We start from the raw sequence: 18,760 nt of genomic DNA, 5'->3' as shown, positions 1-18,760 counted from the left end.
AGGTATCATGAACTGAGAAAGAAATATACAAATAATACAAATGCATCAAGCTGGCAACAGGTAAAAAATAGTCTGCTATTTTTATATAGTACTTATTGCCATTTCATTTCAATAAAAAATTTGTTGCATTTCAAATTTAAACATATCAATTCATCCAAATAAATATTTATCTGACAAGGAAAACAAAACATACAAAAGATTTTAGACTTGTAGATACACAAATCTGGCAAAACAAATTAAAAACCATTTCACAAATTATGCTTTTGACCATTTTCAATTTGTTTTCAGTGAGTATTTAATAAATTGGATTAGCTGATGAATTTAAATTTAACTCACAGCAAATGTGAAAAAAAAGGTACTTAAAGAAACAAATAATTAAACTTAAAAGACAAGAATATTAAATAAAAATGCTATTTTGACCAATGGTTCATTTCAAATGAACACACAAAGCTATTTAATGTCGTTTCCAGTCATAAAAATGTTAATGATTGTCCTTGTAACAGATATATAATATGAAATGAGAAGGATATTACTTGATAAACTATGTTTATGTAGCAATAAAAATACTCAAGTATTATGAATTACACATATTGCAATTGAACTATTTTGCACATGGAATTACCCATTCTGTGAATTTATTTAATGACACTCTATTTTAAAATAATAATATAAAGTAGGGAATCACTTTCAGATCATAATATGTAATGAGTAATCAGTTCATTAAAAGGTTTTTTTTGGAGAGATATAAACGGTTATACAGAGTTTAGATTCAGCGGAATTTACTGAAAATCAATTGAAACATTTTAAAAAGCTTGATATCAGCTAACTGAAGATTTGGTTCCAAAATAGGGGGAAAAAAATTTATGTTTCAAAAAAAAGTTATATATATATAAACCCTAAAAAGAACATTTTATTAATAAATTGTCAGTAATTAACCTTTAAAAAAATTAATAAAATAAACAGTGTTGAAAACAAATCACGGATTTTATATTTAAATGTCATTCAGTATATATTTGTATTGCTATGTTTGGATCTGAATCACCTACACCAATATAAATCAGTTTTCATTATTTTTTCAACCAGTCTGAAAGAAATTTTCATTCATAAAAAGCATTATTTTAAATAAGTAATCCTGATTTTGTATACTCCGATATCATATCAATAGCTAAGGGAGGTTGCATCGGGGCTCCGGCTGCCCTTTCAAAAATATTCTCTCACTGTAATTCAATTAAAATAAGATAGTTATGATTAATAAATGCAGATCTTTACAAGAGCTACATTGACAGTAATAAGGAAAAGCGTTTGGGACCATTCAAGCAATTTTACTTAATTATCACAGAATGGGACTGAAAAAGAAGAGAAGGGATGAAACGACAATAATTCCGAGAAATTAATGCTTTATCTTTTTGTTCCAGTTATAAATAAATAAAATTCATGTATCGATAAAAAGTATTCGAGCATATTTTTTTTCAAAATATACCATGAAACCATTTTTTAAAGAAAATAAAAGTGAAACTATGTATCATAGTACAGGTACCAATTATTACAGTACTTAGATGCATTACAAAACACAACATAAGGAAAAATTAGAGGTAGTATTATGCATGTCATCTATAAGAAAATAAGAATACTGAGTATTTAAAATATGAATTGTAAATATGGAATGCTCATAATTCCTCTACTTGGGCATTTTGTTTGGAGGGGGAAGGACAAATAAAAAAAAAAAAAAGCTGAACACCACTGCTAAACTTATTCTTAAAATTTTTTTTAAGGAAATGAAAAACATTACAAAGTTATTAAAAGTAAATACAATTAAAAATATTTCCTTAACATAAAATAAAACATCAAACAAACAAAAGAAGTAGAAGCCTTTGAAAGGAAATAATTAGCTAAAAAAAAATCTTAACTTTCAAATTTTAATAAATTAAACGAAATCATTACATGTTTAAAAATTAGAAACCACAAGTTAAAAATACAGAAGAGAAAAAGAAGTGAAAAGTATGCTGTCTTTAGAACAATTCTGGTAGAAAGGCATGAAACTCAATAGGGTCTTTGTAGAAGATCCAAACTATTTCGGAGTAAAGTAACACAAAGAGAGGACAAAACAAACAATAAAGCAACAAAATTCTATATACAACATACATATAATATATAAAGAAAAAATGAGGTAGAAAGCATCTAAGTGTAACAGGACCCAAAAACATTGCTTTCAGCACTGGATAAAGTTACAACAGACCAATTGAATAATTGGAATAATAATAAAATAAATTAAAATACAATAGTTTAATTACAAGATTTAACTACAAATGAAGAAATCCATAACAGCCACTAATATATTAAGCGGCTATTAAAATCAGTAAAGTTTTTAACACTAAATCCAATGCTGAATTGTCCCTGTCATATGGAGAAAAACTGAAGCTGCACTATCAAATCTTTCCAGAAAAACTAGTTGAATGCATTTATCTGAATCAGTATTAAAATTGGGATCATTTCTCAAAATACCAAACAAAATCATGCATTTTAAAAGTGTACAATTTGAATAAAAAAACAATATCATAATATTCAGCAAATTCAGTAAAGAAAATCTGCTTAATTTGTTATTTCTTCACAAGATTAGAAGAAAATTTAATCATTTCAGAATTTGAGATAGAATAGTATCATTTTGAGAAGTATTATTTTTTTTCTATATAAGTTAATATTTATAAAGACAATCTCAAAGTTTTAGATTCTCCCTTTTTCAGCAAAAAAAAAAAAAAAAAAAAAAAAGAAGAAGAAGAAGAAGGGAAGGGGACTAAAATACGAAATCAATTAATTACAATTATCAATTTTTAAATTTGCTTTAAATTTCTGCACACAAAATATGAAAATTGAGATATTGTATTTACTACAAGTATATTAGAAACTTACCTAAAGTAAGAATAAGAAAATCAGTTTCTCATTTAAATAAAAACATGTTTTATATTTTAAGATATCTTCCCCAGCATGCATACCAATCAAATTTTACTATAAATCAAATCAGGAAAAATTAAAAGAATAAAATTGGTTTTTCTGAAATTGAAGAGGTACATATAAATGAAATACAGTCTTAAAACTCATGAATATGATCATTCAAAAGTATTCTGCATGACTTAATGTGGAACGGAAAAATTCTGATTATAATAAATGCAATAAGTTAACTATTATGATATTTCTGAAGAAATAGTTAAAAAACTGGCAATAAAAACTGTTATTTCATTCATTATGCCAAAAATTTTTAACAATAAATAAAAGCTGCCAAAGCTGAATTAATGCCACAGTATTATGAAGTAAAATTTAAATTTTAAAAAATTATAATTTACAATACAATACTCAAAATATTTGTAAAATATTTTGTCAATTCTAGCTTCTCTAAGATGGGAGTAAAGTAACAAAGAAGCAGGTTTATGAATTCAGGTTTGATTTGTAAGATATATGTTCTAATTTCATTTCTTAGAACTGCATCGTAAATATTATTTTCAATATTAATTTTAATTTTCATGCCAGAAAATTTCCCATAAAATAACAAAATGCAATTTGCATTTCCTTTCATAATATAATAACTTAGAAGAAAATCAATATTACAGATAAAGAGGCAATGTAACAAAGAAACTGGTTTACGAATTCTGGTTTCAAATTTGGTTTGTACGATGTGTTCGAATTTCATTTCTTAGAATGCTTTGTAAATATTATTTTCAAAATTAATTTTCATGCCAAAATTTTTTTTTTTCCTTCATCAAACTAGCAAAATGCAGTTTGCATTTTTCTTTCACCGCATAAAAACTTAGAAGGAAATCATTAGTACAGACAGAGTCAAAAAACTGCAAGGGTGAAAAATAAAAATTTATAATAGCACTTCAAATGCTACTGTGGCATTAATAAATTCCAAATATGGAATTTTTTTTTTAATCCAATGTCCCCATAAATTTGTTATCCACACAATTATATCCCTATTTCATGCAGCTGCTGTAATACCAAAAATCATACACTCACAGAGACATTCAAACATAAAAATGGTAGTGATAACTGTTATATACAAAACTGATAATGAGAAACAACCACTTATTTTTTCCATTTGGAATGTTGGCATTCTAAAGATGTCATTAATCAAAACATATTTTTCTCTTTCTCAATAAAATATTTAAAAGAGTGCACCTCCAGTTTAACTCCGTAACACAGGTGCCATTTTCACTTGCTTGGTATATATATATATATTTTTTATCCTTGGAAAAAGTTTCAATAAACATAATGTACATGGATTTAAAAAAAAAAAACATCTATTTTTCTTTCTGTTATCTTAAAATGAATAAAAATTTAAATACGTATTCTATGGTACAAGTGAAAAAGTAATGGTGAATGCTTTCGAGTGTCGCATAAACATTTGTAACATAACTATAAAACAGTCCATAAAAAATACCCGCTTCTGACAAAAATCTATGAAATTCTGGCGAGGGAGGATACATACACACACATTTTGCATCCTCCCTCCCCCATGCTCCTTCATGGAGTAGTTTAAAGTTCTATTTTGCACTTCAGTAGGTCTGCGCTGTTGAACGGAGAAATCAGATCTCGTCTTAAGTCGGTTCAGGGACAGCGTCCGAGTTGGACGACTGAGAAAATCGAGGACCAGCAAGTGGCGAGAGAAATGCATTCACTGAAAATGGGAGTGGCTCACTGCTGTTTGCAGAGTTGCGACTCCTCTCGCCAGGGGGAGAGTTTGAGGTGGATGGCACGCAAGTGGGGTCGCTGTCTGACAGACAGTCTCGTGGTGTAGGGTGAGAACGGGGCGATATGGAGACAGGTGGCACTGTGCAAGTGGTGTGTGGTTCTGTGGAGTCTTTTGATTGGATGTTGGAGGAACTTTCGGTGACATTTGTGTTATTAGCACCATTTGCAAGGGTGTCATTCTTTGATGCTGTGGGAGGGTCTGTTTCGGCAGGTCGCGTGTCATCCTCGTCATCAAGGAGGACAGTGGACGATGTGATGTCTCCTGCTTCATCCATCCAGTTGTTCTCGGCAACTTTGCGGTCATTCACCGTGTAACGTTTAGAGTTTGGGGGTACTGGGTGATCAGAATTCGGAGTCTGAATTGGAAAAAGTGCATGGTTATGAAGTTTGCAACAAAAAAAAAGGGTTAAAGTTTTGAGTTATTCATTATTTCAAACAGATAAATTATTCACTTTTAATAAATATCATTTTTATTTCAATGAATGAATGTTTAACTGTATTATATGTTAAATGTATCAACACAACATTATCTATCATATGGTGAATGGTAGCAAAATTAAAATCATATAAACAGAAATTAAAATTATATTAAAAACAAAACAAAAAAATAACAATATGTAAACTTATTTTTCATTACAGCAATGACATTGAGTGTAAATGCACAGAAATGAAAATCGAAAAAAGTAACTAAAAATGGCATGTTAAAAAAAAAAAAAAAAATCAAGAAAAATAATGAATTTAAAAGTTTGCTACAAACAATGCTATTCACTTGTGTAAAAATTCCATGCTTCTTAGAACTATAATTCTCATTTGGGTCACTGCAAATTCATGACTGGAAAAGATGTGTATCACAATACAGCAAAAAAAAAAAAAAATCTATGACGAGAGGGGAAATCCTTATCTTTTGTTTCCTGTTACAGTCAAAGATGAAAATCTTTTAATAGCCAGGTAAAACATAGAATTAAAAATTCTAAGAATGGGATTTCTACATTCTTGTTTAAAATTTGAAAGAAAGTTTTCTTCAAGCTCAAAAATTCTGAAACTGTCAACAAAATGAAAATGTTTGTCCGATGCAAGAATTTTTGTAATATTTTGAGTAGAAAATTTATTACCTTTTTCTTAGAATTCTTAAACTTAGTAAATTATTTTAACCTTTCAAAACAAATTTCGAAGAACAAAGAAAGAACACTGCTTATTCATTCAGATGTTTCCATAGTCTTCCACCCTACTTCAGATCAACTAACTAAAAATTATTCAAAACATCAAATGGAAAATTTGTACATTTAATTTTTCAAATGAAATTTTGAAGTGCATTGAGATATTAAACTACTGATGCCAAATTTTCATAACTTTAAGTAATAGATTCATTTGGTCTAAGCAAATCTACAATCAAAAACTTTCTTTTAAGAATATGGATTATATTTATTAAAAAATATATAAATATTTAAAGAATTTTCCATTACAAATTATTTTCTGAAAATTAATAAAATGACTTTGAATAATTTTGTCACAATTTATCTGTTAAATTTTCATTTACAAAAGTTGTTGTGATTCATTAGTAATAAAAAATTTAAAGAAATTTCAATTACAAATCTCATTTACACATTTTATATGTTATAACATATAAACTTTATATTGTTATAACATATAAACTTTTTAACATAAGAAACTTTTCAGAATAATAATGCATTGTAAAATTCTACATCAATAGATTAAAATATCCATGTGATACAATGACATTAATAAAAAATTAATATAGCTAGGCATTAAAAAAATATTAAATTATTATCCATACAAACAAAATATTTGATTCGAACAATACATTAATATAGCTAAGTATCTGCTAAATTGCTAATATTGTTTCCAGAAGTTTTAAATTACTAATAAAAAGATATATAAATGATATACTACAAATAAAAGCAATGCATTAAACAAGCTTTAAATATAATAAGTACGCTTTAAATAGTTTTAATTCTTATATTTCAAATCAAAGAAACCTATTCAATAACAATAAATAGAAAGCATGCTATTTTTCCTTAAACATAAGACGTTAATGAACAAATGCTGTTTATATGCACATTTCATCTTAGATACAGTAATCTGAGTGAATCTCGCCAAACTAAATGAAGAAAATATTACATTGTGTATTAAACTGATGTCATTAGCTGATTTCATACTAATGTGAAACGATAAAAACGTCCACATTTAACCTATTTTGATATCAAATTCCTGCCAGAAAAATAATCTTCAATTTTTGGAAGCTTCATAGAAACTTTTTGATACAACTGCGTTTTTTTTTTTTTTTAAATAATTTGAACTTAAAAAGGAAAGCTTATTCATGCACTTTAAAGAAAAAGAACTTTTACTTCAAACATCCTTTACCCCATGCTAATACCAATTTATTTTATTGAAATAAATCAACATTTTAGAAATTTATATTATTTAAAAATTAATAACAAAGATTTCATTATTTTAAAAATATTTTTAGGATATCAATAAAAATAAATTTACAATCAAATAAAAAATAATTAAGAACATCAGCAAAAACACATAAACTCAGAATGGCAGTAGTAAGAGAACTTACTGGACTGCTTCCAACTAAACCCTGTTGGCTACTTAATGAAGAATGGCTATTTCTTAATATTTGTGAAGGAATACCATTGGCTCTGCCATTGCACATTCCATAACCACCCTAAAGAAATATATGATACATATATTCAAAATTTGCAGTATTTAAAGATAGTATCACAATTTCTTTAAGATGAATAAAAAAAAAAAAAAAACTTTCATAATTCCCTATCAAATAAATTATAACAACACATATGCTAACTAAAAAAAAAAACCCCTTACATTTTAGTTTATTTCAGATTTTAATATAGAAATCCATGTTATATTTGAATGTCACTCAAAGCAAACATTACAGATTTAAAAAAAAACAACCATAACATAAAACCTAAATAAAAATGCAAAAAGCCACTTCATTCAAAAACTTTAATTTAGCAAATAAACATGGCAATTAAGATATTTTTGCAAATATAAATGCGACTCATTAATAATGACAATTAATAAAACATTAAAAAAGATTCATCAGGCCAGTTAATTGGCAAAATGTGATTTCAAAATATTTGGAAAGCATAATAGAATTGCAATTTAACTAATAGTTAAAAAGAAAAGAAGCAGAAGAAAGAAAATTGGCTGTTATTAGAGAATGAATTCAGTTTTTCTTTTAATTAGTCTTTATAAAACAAGTTGCTTTCTATACAATGAAAGAAAGATTAATTAATGACGATTTGAATCTTTAATTTAAAATATCATAACATGTTACATTTTGGAATCCATTTATCTATCGTTACATTATTTTAAAATTTGCTCTTAATTATAGCAACGATAATATGCATACAAAAATGTATTTCAATGCATTTCATGTGTGTAAACACAGTTACTAAAAGGATGAAAAATATTGTCATAAAATGTACTTAAAAATATGGAGAAAAATTTATTAAAACTAAAGAAAAAAAATGATATCACAGAAATTTTTTAAAAAATAGTATGACAATGTTTTGCGTAATAATATAAAAATATTGAATAATAATATGAGTTAGTACCGCAAAATGTTAAAAACTTTTAAAAACCTATAGCAGTGAGCATTTGCTAATATCTAACTAAATAACAAATTTTATTGAGCTAAAACCAAATTTTTTTTCAAACAATTGTGTTGTTTTAGCTTTGTAAAAAGAAGTAAATGATATTTTCATCATATATACTGCATTTTTCAATTAATATGGCAGAATATAAACATTACAAGGATTTTAAAAATTATACCTTGGTGTCTAAATGGCGATCATTGGAGCCATTAGGACAACTGTTTAACATGGGAGTAAAACACTCCATTTCCTGACTCTCTCTGTTGGAGGATCGTTTCTCAGCTGGCAGACCTCTGAGTATGTGACCATTCATTTGGGGAAGATAGCCATTGCCACGGCATGCTGAGTACCTCCCATCGCTTGCATGAGGATCAGCAGGTGGAGTGGGACAACATCTGAAGAATATATATATACGTAAAAAATTAATTACAGTTGGTATTGAAGGAGTAGAAAATATTTCTTAACAACACTACCACCTACAACATCAATGCACAATAAACTTTTATTTAAATTTCTATTTGTATTAAGCATTGTAAAATCAGATCTTTAAAAATTGTGGAAAAGTTAAAAGAAAATTATTTCTACAGCCTGAGTAAAAACTTTAAGGCCAGAAAAAAATTTTGAGAAAATGGAAACATATAAACTGAGGAATTAAAATACCATTTGATTGATAATTATTGAGCTTAAATAAAAGTAAAAAAAAGTAGAAAAATTTATTTGCAAATATTTTATTATTAGAAAATATTACAGAGCACACAGATGAATATTTGAGCCTGAGTAAAAACTTTAAGGCCAACATAGAAAATAACATATAAGAAAAAAATTACAAATTCTTAGAAGGTTGTGTAGGAACCATTTTTTCGAATTACTTCAAATACTCTTGTTTTCATGGATGAAACGAGTTTTTGACAAAGGGTGGGGTCGGTTTCATACCATTCTTCTTCGCTCTAGATTTCAGCTCTGTTGTTGATGTAAAATGTCTCCCATTTGCATAAACTCTTCTTGCTAAGTCTCCCCCAAAGGTTCTCGATTGGGTTAAGGTCAGGTGAACTAGCTGGCCATTTCACAGTTTCAACATTGTTGACGGAACCAATTTTTGTGCTATTACTCGAATGGATCGATGCATTGTCTTGCTGATATTTTCAATTTTCTCCAGCAAAACATTCCACATTTGGCAAAAGATTTGTTAGGACATTTTGGTATTCTTGTGAATTCATTCTGCCTGAAACGAATGCAATTAAGCCCACACAATTGTAAGAAAAACGACCCCAAGGTCATGACAGACCCTCCACCTAATTGGCGCTTGGAGAATATTTCTTTTTTATTTCTTATATCATGCCAGTAGAAATTCCAGCCATCTGGTCCATCCAAATTCCATTTTTTTTCGTCAGAAAACATAATTTCTACCCATTGGTTGTCCCAGGTCATGACTTTCTGGCCAAAGTTCAAACGCTGTATTTTGTGTCTCTGCAGTAACTGAGGCTTAGTCAATTTTGCTGTATAAGTGAACCTTCCAGACATTCTAATTGTGTTATAAATCGTTTTTTGACAAACTTTTAAACCTGTCGTCGGAATCAGTTTCCAGGTTGAGTACTTTCCAGTAGATGCAAGTTGGCAAACTCTTCTTTCATCACGCGAGGAAAAAGCTTTAGGTCTTCCCCCTGTATTCTTTTTACTGTAATTGTCTTTCAATTTAAAAAAAAATTGTTGACTACAGTCTTTGATCTTCCTATCTTTATCACAATAGCACGACTACTCATTCCTGTTGTAGAAAAAGCTTCGATCTGTCCACTTTCACGATCAGTTAACTTCTTACCCTTCGCCATCTTCACAAAGATCACCAATACTTCGAAGAAACGTATGACAAGTATGAAAATTGCAGCGTTGTCACAAGCTAGTAGTTGCAATGGTAATTACACGATTTTATTATATTTATTTTTAAAAAATGACTGGTGGCCTTAAAGTTTTTACTCAGGCAGAAATACTAACTTTTTAAATAACCACATTTTTTCATAATTATGTATTTACAAATTATGTTTATGGCATTTATTTCTTATCAATGAACTTTAATAATTAATATTATTTTAATCCCTTTTATTTCATTTTACATTTTCTCAAAAAAAATTTCTGGCCTTAAAGTTTTTACTCAGGCTGTATATATCAGTGGCCACTGGTGCAATATAATTGTGAATAAGATTAAACACATCTTATATTGCACAATGAAATTCCTTATGGTAGATCACAAGCTCCTTAATTCATTTTGAATAATTCAATTATTAGTGAATAACAAATCTGATTTGATGTATGCAAATTTAAGCAAAGAATTAATTATTATAATTAAAATTTAAATTTAGAAATGAATTTGAACTTAATAGTAGCTTAAAGTTTAGATAAATACAATTGCAAAGACATGACTTAGATACTTATAAAAAATACAATCGCATAGCAATTCTCTAATTAATTATTAATAATCCTTCATTCTATTGTTTATAATCAAATTTCAGAGTTGTAAAAACAGAAAAAATCTACAGCTGAAAAATGATCTTGTTTTTAATATCTGGGAGGCTTTTGAGGACAGTTAATTATTTTCATAGCATCTTCCTTTCATAAACTGTGAAACAAAAGAAAACGCTTAGCTGTTTGCTTGTACTGTAATAGAAATGAGCACTTTTCTTTTCAAGTGAGGGTAGTATAGCATTTTTTGTTCCATTTCTCCTAAATATCATGTTCTAAAAATAAAGTTGCTAGATTTCTGTTGAATTTAGATACCATAAACAAAATGAAATTAATATTTTTAAAACTATTTAACTTTCTAAAACAAAAAAAAGACAAGATGGTGCAATTATGCAACACTTTAGCTCATGAAGGAGCTACCATTGTTAAATACAATTCATATGAAGTATTAATTTTATTGTTGATTATTATGAAGCTTTTAAACATAAATCTACACACAAACATGATTATAATTGGAATGTATAATATCTAAAGTTACGATTTCACCACAATGAAATTTTTATTTAGTATAAGCATGTGAAATAGCAAGGACAGAAATCATAATTAAAAGTCAATGTCCATTCTCTGCTTCATAAAATTGTGACTGTTAAACATTATTAAATGGCTAATATTGCTTTTCAACGAATGTTGTCTGAAATGTTTTAAACTTTACTAATAAGCACAATGTAGAAATACAAAATTTTGAGTTCTATAGCAAAAACTTCAATGGGATTCACAATTCCAGAAATCCTTCAAATTAGATAACATATTTAAGAAATAATAATAATAATTATTTTGTTCAATAGTATATAATATTTTATTATGTTTATTTAACTACTAAAACAGGGGTGTTTGTGGGACCCCAAAAACTCCCCTGAAACTTTTACGGACTTACTACCGACATTTTGGAGTTTCGAGAAGGGGGGGGGAGAAATGAAAAATTACGATTATGAAGTATTGAATGACCTAATTATAAAAGTTCAATGAATTACTTTTTTTGCAAAATTAAGACCTTTGAACCCAGGTCACGTGATCGCACATCTGGTCGAACGAAGTCTCTCCCTTTTTTTTTCTGCCGCGCCTACTTGCCGAAAAGAATCCAGAAGAGAATGTCCGAGAACCGGGGGAATGAGTCATAACTCGCAATAAGGAAAGAACAAAAAAGAAGTTTTTTCCACCTTTTCACGCATTATCACTGCCTTTGGAGAAAGAAAGGAAAAGTTTTCACCACACACACTGACCTTGCGTTTTCTGCTTTCAAGGCAAACAAAATTACCCAGATCAAAATAAATAATTCATTATTATTCCTACTTCCTTTTGAACGACGATCCCCGGAATTTCCGGGTATCGAAGTTCAAAATCCCCGGAATTCCGGGGTTTCCCCGGAGCACAAACACCCCTGCTAAAATTATATAAATAGATTAATTAGAAAAATCGTCAAACTCATAATATAAATGAACCGAATACCAGCAAAAACAAAGTCTATTACGCACCTATTACGACTTTTAATGATGACTGCACATATTATGAGACAACCTAAGCCTATGAATGCTCCAATAATAATTCCAAGATATTGGTCGGGACTTTGAGTGTTAAAATCTAAAAAGAGGAAAAAACAATTATATATCTCAACAACAACAACAAAAAATTGCTCTGAATAATAGAGAAAAACAACTTAAGTTTTAAATAAAACAGATACAAACATAAGAATAATACAGATACAAACATAAGAAATATTTTATTTCACAAGGGAACGCAGGGGGGGGGGGGGTATTTTGTGTACTTTTATTTTAGGGGTGTTGCATATTTCTGTTAAATAGAGTGACTTTGATTTTATGTTAATAAGGAGTCTTTTTTCCTTCTTCAAATAAATCAATAAACACATTTCATATTCAACCACTACATTAAGCAATGTTAAGAAAATACCTTTATATTAAGATGTTCTAATTTATTTTTAGGTGCAAAGCTTGATTTTTTTTTTTTTTTTTTTTTTTTTTTTTTTTTTTTTTAAATTTTGGCACATTTCTGAAAATCTAAAAAAGCAAATCACTGAACATCCAACTTTCAAATGTCATGTTTATTGTTACATAATTACAAATATAAAACATATCTTAATGAGAAATCAGCAATCAAATGCTTGATAATTATCTAAAAATATCAAAACAGATTCTCATTTACTAATATAATCTACACATGAAGAGTATTTTAAAATGCTATACTTGGTGTCATTTTATATACATTTTAGTAGTATATAAAATTTTATATTACAAAAATTACTCTATTCTTAAGATTTATTAGATAAAATGATCTCATGTGTTCGTAATCAAAAATCTATTGATAAATCAAGCTTACTTTCAAGAGTAGTGATTTAAATACAAATTAAAAGTGTGTCTAAAATAAAATAAATCTTGATAAACTAGGCCATGTAGTCTAAATATGAGCCATTTATTTTGAAAATGAGGCAAGTCCATTTTTTGTTATTGCGAGATATTTAAAGGTTTTTATTTCAATAAATATACAAATATTGGTAAGTATTAATAGATATATTTTGTGTATTTTGTGGTACAAGATAATGTAGGTTTATAATCCAATAGTGTTTACAGTGCTGACTAAAAAAATAAGAGTTCCATTATAATTAAATGAACTTGCCTCACTTTCAAAATTAAAGAATTATTGCAATCATTCATTCAATTGGGAAATAATATTTCAGTTGCATCAGCCTTTTTTTAAGAATAAAAACAAAATACTATTCAAATTTTAATAAATATTTAATCATTTGATAAAAAAGTGAAACAAAACCAAGAATATTCTAGTAGAAAATATAACATAACAACAAACAATTCAATTTTATTAAGAATTTCAATGAAATTATATACTTCAATTTATACGTAGGTATAATCAATTTGAATTCTATTCAAGATTTAACATTTTAAAAAATCCATGATGAACGGGAGGTACATATGGTAATAAATCCATCATATCCTTATATTTTTCAGATGTAATAAATCTGCTTTTTTTCTTACATAAAAGATAATTTTATATTTTTGAAATTATTTGGAATTATTTACCTTCTTCATTGTGTTGACAAATCGATAACTTTAAATTCAAAATCTAGTTCTAGCGAAGTTTTGTTGAACATTTTGTATGGTGCATATCCCTTGTAAATCTGATCCAGCATATAGTTAATCAATTCACAGTTTCTCCATCGGTATTTTTCTTTCTTTTTAAACACGTTTATTTCAGAGGTTGGGTTGAAAATAAATTTCCATGTTTAATTTCATGTACTAAAAATTTATCATGTTTTCAACAAATCTGTATTACTTTATAGTAATCCTGGGGAATATGCAAGGAACTGATTTCTGGATTGAATCGTTACTGGATAGTTCCACTCCAAAATCACGATCATTCTGTAGACATGAATGTCCGGACAATAAAAATTTGTGATCAATGATATTTATTTTGTTGTCACTGGGCTGAACAATCGGTGATGGAAGTAGACATTATTATTGACACATAAAATTAAGATATACTTTTTATTATTTATAAAATACTGTACAACCACTGATTTTCAATATCAAAAATAGATAAATAGAAACACCCTAGATTTCAGACATGATGTCAAACGGCCACATTTCCTTCACCATAGAGCAAAGGGAGCTAAATTTTGCTGTAATATAATTTCAATCTAAGATGGACTTGCACCACTTTCAAAATAAAAAGATTTTCAATACTGTTAAGAACTAAAACTTCCACCTCCAAAATACTAGAATCTAAATATTTTTTTACTATAAATTTTTTTACTCATAAAAAGATCATAACAAGTTTTATCTATAACTGCATTCTTTTCAAAAATGGACTTGCCCCACATTCAAAATAAATGGCTCATATCTATTTACCAATCATTATCAAGAGATACAAATCAGATTTGATCTGAAATAATATTGTTGAAACATATGTTCATCAAAAGATGAATAATGAGCTTCTTTTCAATTAACACACAAAATTATACATATGTACCATTAAACATTTCATAACTTTAAACCTTTCCCTATCTGCAAATTTTTAGTTTCTATTCCTGAATAAGCAATGCAACCAGAATCTTTTTTATTTTAATCTAAACTTGCAGCAAACAAATTAATATTCGTATTAAAAAATTTCAATTTACAATTTTCATCTGAAAAATCATTATTAATACATACTTCACAAAAAAAAAAAAAAACCCTCAGATCAATCAAAATTAAGGTATTTAAAATTTTTAAATATAAGCTTCTGAAAACTTTTATAATTATATGTCATATATTTCAACAATTACAGTGTTTTGATAAAGAAATTGATGTGGAGAGAAGGATGGCAGCTCGGGTGTCGTCCTCATCATCTGACCACGGTTCAAAATTACAAGGTCTGCCCAAAATAGTCCTAGTGTTGCTTTACAATGGAACATTAATATAACTAAACTAAATTAAACTAAACTGATAAAGAAATTTGAAGTAACACTCGATTTTCAAAACAATTTATTTAATTTGTAGCAATAAATTTCAAATAATGTTAGAATTAAAATAAATATATAAATAGATGATTGGAATCTTACTTTCTTGACTAGGAAGTTTTGTATTGTTATGTCTGACAGGGATGTTGATGTTCATTGTCTCTGTAGGAAGGCTCACTCCAGCTCCATTCTTCACCCTCATACGTAAGTAATACAGAGTATTGCTTGCAAGGCCAGTCAATATAGTTGTAGATTCCGTACCTGAAAAAATAAATACCTTGTGGTTAAAAAAATTTTAATGACAGCTGTTAAAAGGTTACTGCAGAGAATTTTATTCAGAATATTTAATTAATTTTTCTTATAAAATCCCATTAAAAAAACTTTTTTGAACATGGATTCCTTATATGGATTTCAAAAAAATTCTTTTAAACAAAAAGAACATGAAAGTATAGTTAGATGTATAATATCAATGAGGTCACAAAAATTTTACTATAAAAAAAAAGATCCAAAAATAAAAAATCTCAATAAACTATGAATTACAACAGAGTAATACTAGCACGTGAATCTAATAATATAAATTCTTTATTATATTGTATGCAAAGTTAAAATATTTGTATATATCATTTAAAGGTAATTTTTAAAAAATACCTTTCTCTTCTTTGTAACTCCAGGTATCGAGATTTTTACTATTCCGAGTACTGTACAAAATGCAGTAGGCAAGAATTACACCATTAGGGTACTTGGGAGGCTGCCAATTAAGACGAATGGAGTTTGCATCAACAGGAGACCAAGTTAAGTCTTGAGGAGCAGATGGTACTAAAATTTACACAAATAAATTAATAATGGAAAAGCACAATTCCCTCAATTGACAGAAAAGAAAATGACAAAAAAAACCCCTTTTCAACACTATAATTCTTTTTAAAATAAAGTCGTTTTTAATTGCAACATTAAATCTTCACCAATTACTTTTAATTAAGCATTAAATAACATTATTTAAAAATAATTATGAAAATTACAAATTTTAATATGGCAACAATTTACACGTTTAAAGTTTACAGAATGTACCTTCAAATTTGTTATTTATGGCTCTAAGAAAATAATGTTTATGTACCTGATATGCAAAAAAATAATATTTACATCTATTAAATTGATTGAAACTTTAACAATAATTATAGATTTCTGGATTGCAATTCAGTAAATTATTCTTTCATTTTTAAGTTGAAATTTTCAAATCAACATAATCATTAATACATATTCATAAATGTGGTAATAATAGATGGCAGTAACATTTTTTCAGAGCAAATTACACCATACAAAAAGAATTTTCCTATAAATTAGAATTTTTCTTTAAAAGTTCTCCCTCTAAAAAGATAGTCAGATAATTAAATTAAATTTAGATCAGATTAGAAAAGAAAAATGTAATAAAATATGCTAAATTCACAAAAAGACATACTAGCTTCTTTAGTTCTGCACTCCACTGTTGGACTAAAAGGACCTTGGCGTTTATCCACATCATGTGAACGAACAGCAAATTCATACAGAGTATAAGGTTGCAAATCCGTAATCAGAACCTCATTATTTGTACTGAAATGAAAGGGGAAAAAATATGAGAGAAGAAATCATTAATAAAATATACAAACGTAATTTTTATTAAAATTAAAATAATTTATAATATCTAGTAATTATAAATTTAATGCTTCCAAAAAGGAATTTAAAGAAATATTTTTCTTTCAAATGAATTTCAGAATTCATATTTAAATAAAAGAAAAAAAAAATCATAAAAAGTTCCTACCTTCGGATATAAGATTCATTGACTAGGCCGCTGGCAGAGACTGGATGATAACGAACAGTGTAGTAACTAATGTTTCTACTAGTTTCAGGAGCTTTCCATGTGAGACGGATTTGTGTTGAGCTAGTTGGTTCTGCTTCCAACTGATGTGGAGGTTCCACAACTGAAATATTAAAGATTAATTAGATCAAATGTACTCACAAAAATTAATCATTTAAATTAAAAAAGAATATAATACAAACAAGACAAAAAAATTATAATATAAAGAACACAAAAAATAATAAATCAAAATTCAAATTTATAAATTCAGTTTTTCAAAGTAAATCCAATATTCTAAATGCAACTTCTAACAAAATGACTTATACCATTATGGGCAATATAAATTAAATGAACTATCAAAAGTTAATGAATTATAATACATATTAACTGCTGAAATCAAACTATTTATGTATTTGCATATCAACATTGTTAATGCATGAAATTATTAACTACAGTGAGTGAATTTCATATTTACCTTCCACAGTCTCAGCCTCAGGATTGTCCCCAGAAGATGTAATGATTTTACGTACAGCTTCTTGACTCTCGCCTTTTTTGTTGAATGCAACTAGGTATACTTCATACCATGATTGAGGAGCTAAAATATATTTTTTAAAATGATATTAATAGCCATTACTTAAAGAATGAATTGTGTGTGTGTGTGATATTTTAAACTCTGATTTCAATTCTAATTAATTTACAACTTTTTATCTCAATTTAGACCATGCGTCCATTCTCTTATTTCTTGATCCAATTGCACTTTCTCTACTTAATTAATTCAAGAGAAGCTTTATAAAATTGCTGAATCGACTAAACACCGACACATTCTCATGCTCCACATGAAGGGATAGAAAAATGTCCAGTAAGCACATTCTTTTAAAAGATCCCTGTGTTTCCCTTACTTGTGATTGACATGCGTCAGAAATCCCCATCAGAATCTAATTAATATATTAGCACTATGAAGAAATATTTTCTCTATCAAAATCTCAGGTTATATAAGACAAGGGATAATTTATTTCGTTCTTTTTCATCTTCTGTTTTTATGCCGCACTGTGGCGGACATGCCTTATCCGCGCCTGCTTGTAAATAATATGTGCTTCTCCAAGATTAAATAAAACGACGTCACAAAAATGTAAAATGTCTCATCTATGTCTTCAAACCTGTCTTCTGCTTCAAACAAAATGCTTATATATATATATATATTCTGCCAAGAATCAAAAAGTAAAATTGCTAAATAAAATAAGAAAAGGGGGTTTCTGAAATATACAGTAGGATTATGATTTAAACTCGATCATGCTGTCATAATTTTATGCTTAAAATTTAATTATGCAACAGTGATAACAAGCACACTCTATATATATATATATTGCAATACACTAGTATAAACACATAATTAAAACGATGAATGTTAAAAGTAATAATATAAGTAATAATGTTTACTTAATAATATACATAACAAAGTATAATTCAGGTAATAATGCTTAAATATCTTTTCAAATATATTTTGAAGATATTTCAATGCTTAAAATATCTTTACAAAACTTATTAAAATTATAGAACAAAACCATA

General features: G+C 27.7%; 1 protein-coding gene across 1 annotated transcript in view; it reads right to left on the bottom strand.

The window, feature by feature from the left end:
- Window positions 1-3,278: 3,278 nt before the first annotated feature.
- Window positions 3,279-18,760, bottom strand: part of LOC129989168 (protogenin-like) — a 97,389-nt gene continuing 81,907 nt past the window's right edge. The window contains exons 14-22 of the mRNA XM_056097533.1: window positions 17,670-17,789; window positions 17,159-17,318; window positions 16,820-16,950; window positions 16,015-16,182; window positions 15,469-15,627; window positions 12,374-12,479; window positions 8,566-8,782; window positions 7,328-7,435; window positions 3,279-5,099 (exon numbers count right to left, since the gene is read on the bottom strand). Coding sequence (XP_055953508.1) covers window positions 4,590-5,099; window positions 7,328-7,435; window positions 8,566-8,782; window positions 12,374-12,479; window positions 15,469-15,627; window positions 16,015-16,182; window positions 16,820-16,950; window positions 17,159-17,318; window positions 17,670-17,789 — 1,679 coding nt within the window. The 3' untranslated portion in view covers window positions 3,279-4,589. The remainder of the gene's footprint in view (window positions 5,100-7,327; window positions 7,436-8,565; window positions 8,783-12,373; window positions 12,480-15,468; window positions 15,628-16,014; window positions 16,183-16,819; window positions 16,951-17,158; window positions 17,319-17,669; window positions 17,790-18,760) is intronic.

This window comes from Argiope bruennichi, chromosome 10 (assembly GCF_947563725.1).
Source record: "Argiope bruennichi chromosome 10, qqArgBrue1.1, whole genome shotgun sequence".
NCBI lineage: Eukaryota > Metazoa > Arthropoda > Arachnida > Araneae > Araneidae > Argiope > Argiope bruennichi.
This window is presented reverse-complemented; position numbering and strand designations above follow the sequence as displayed.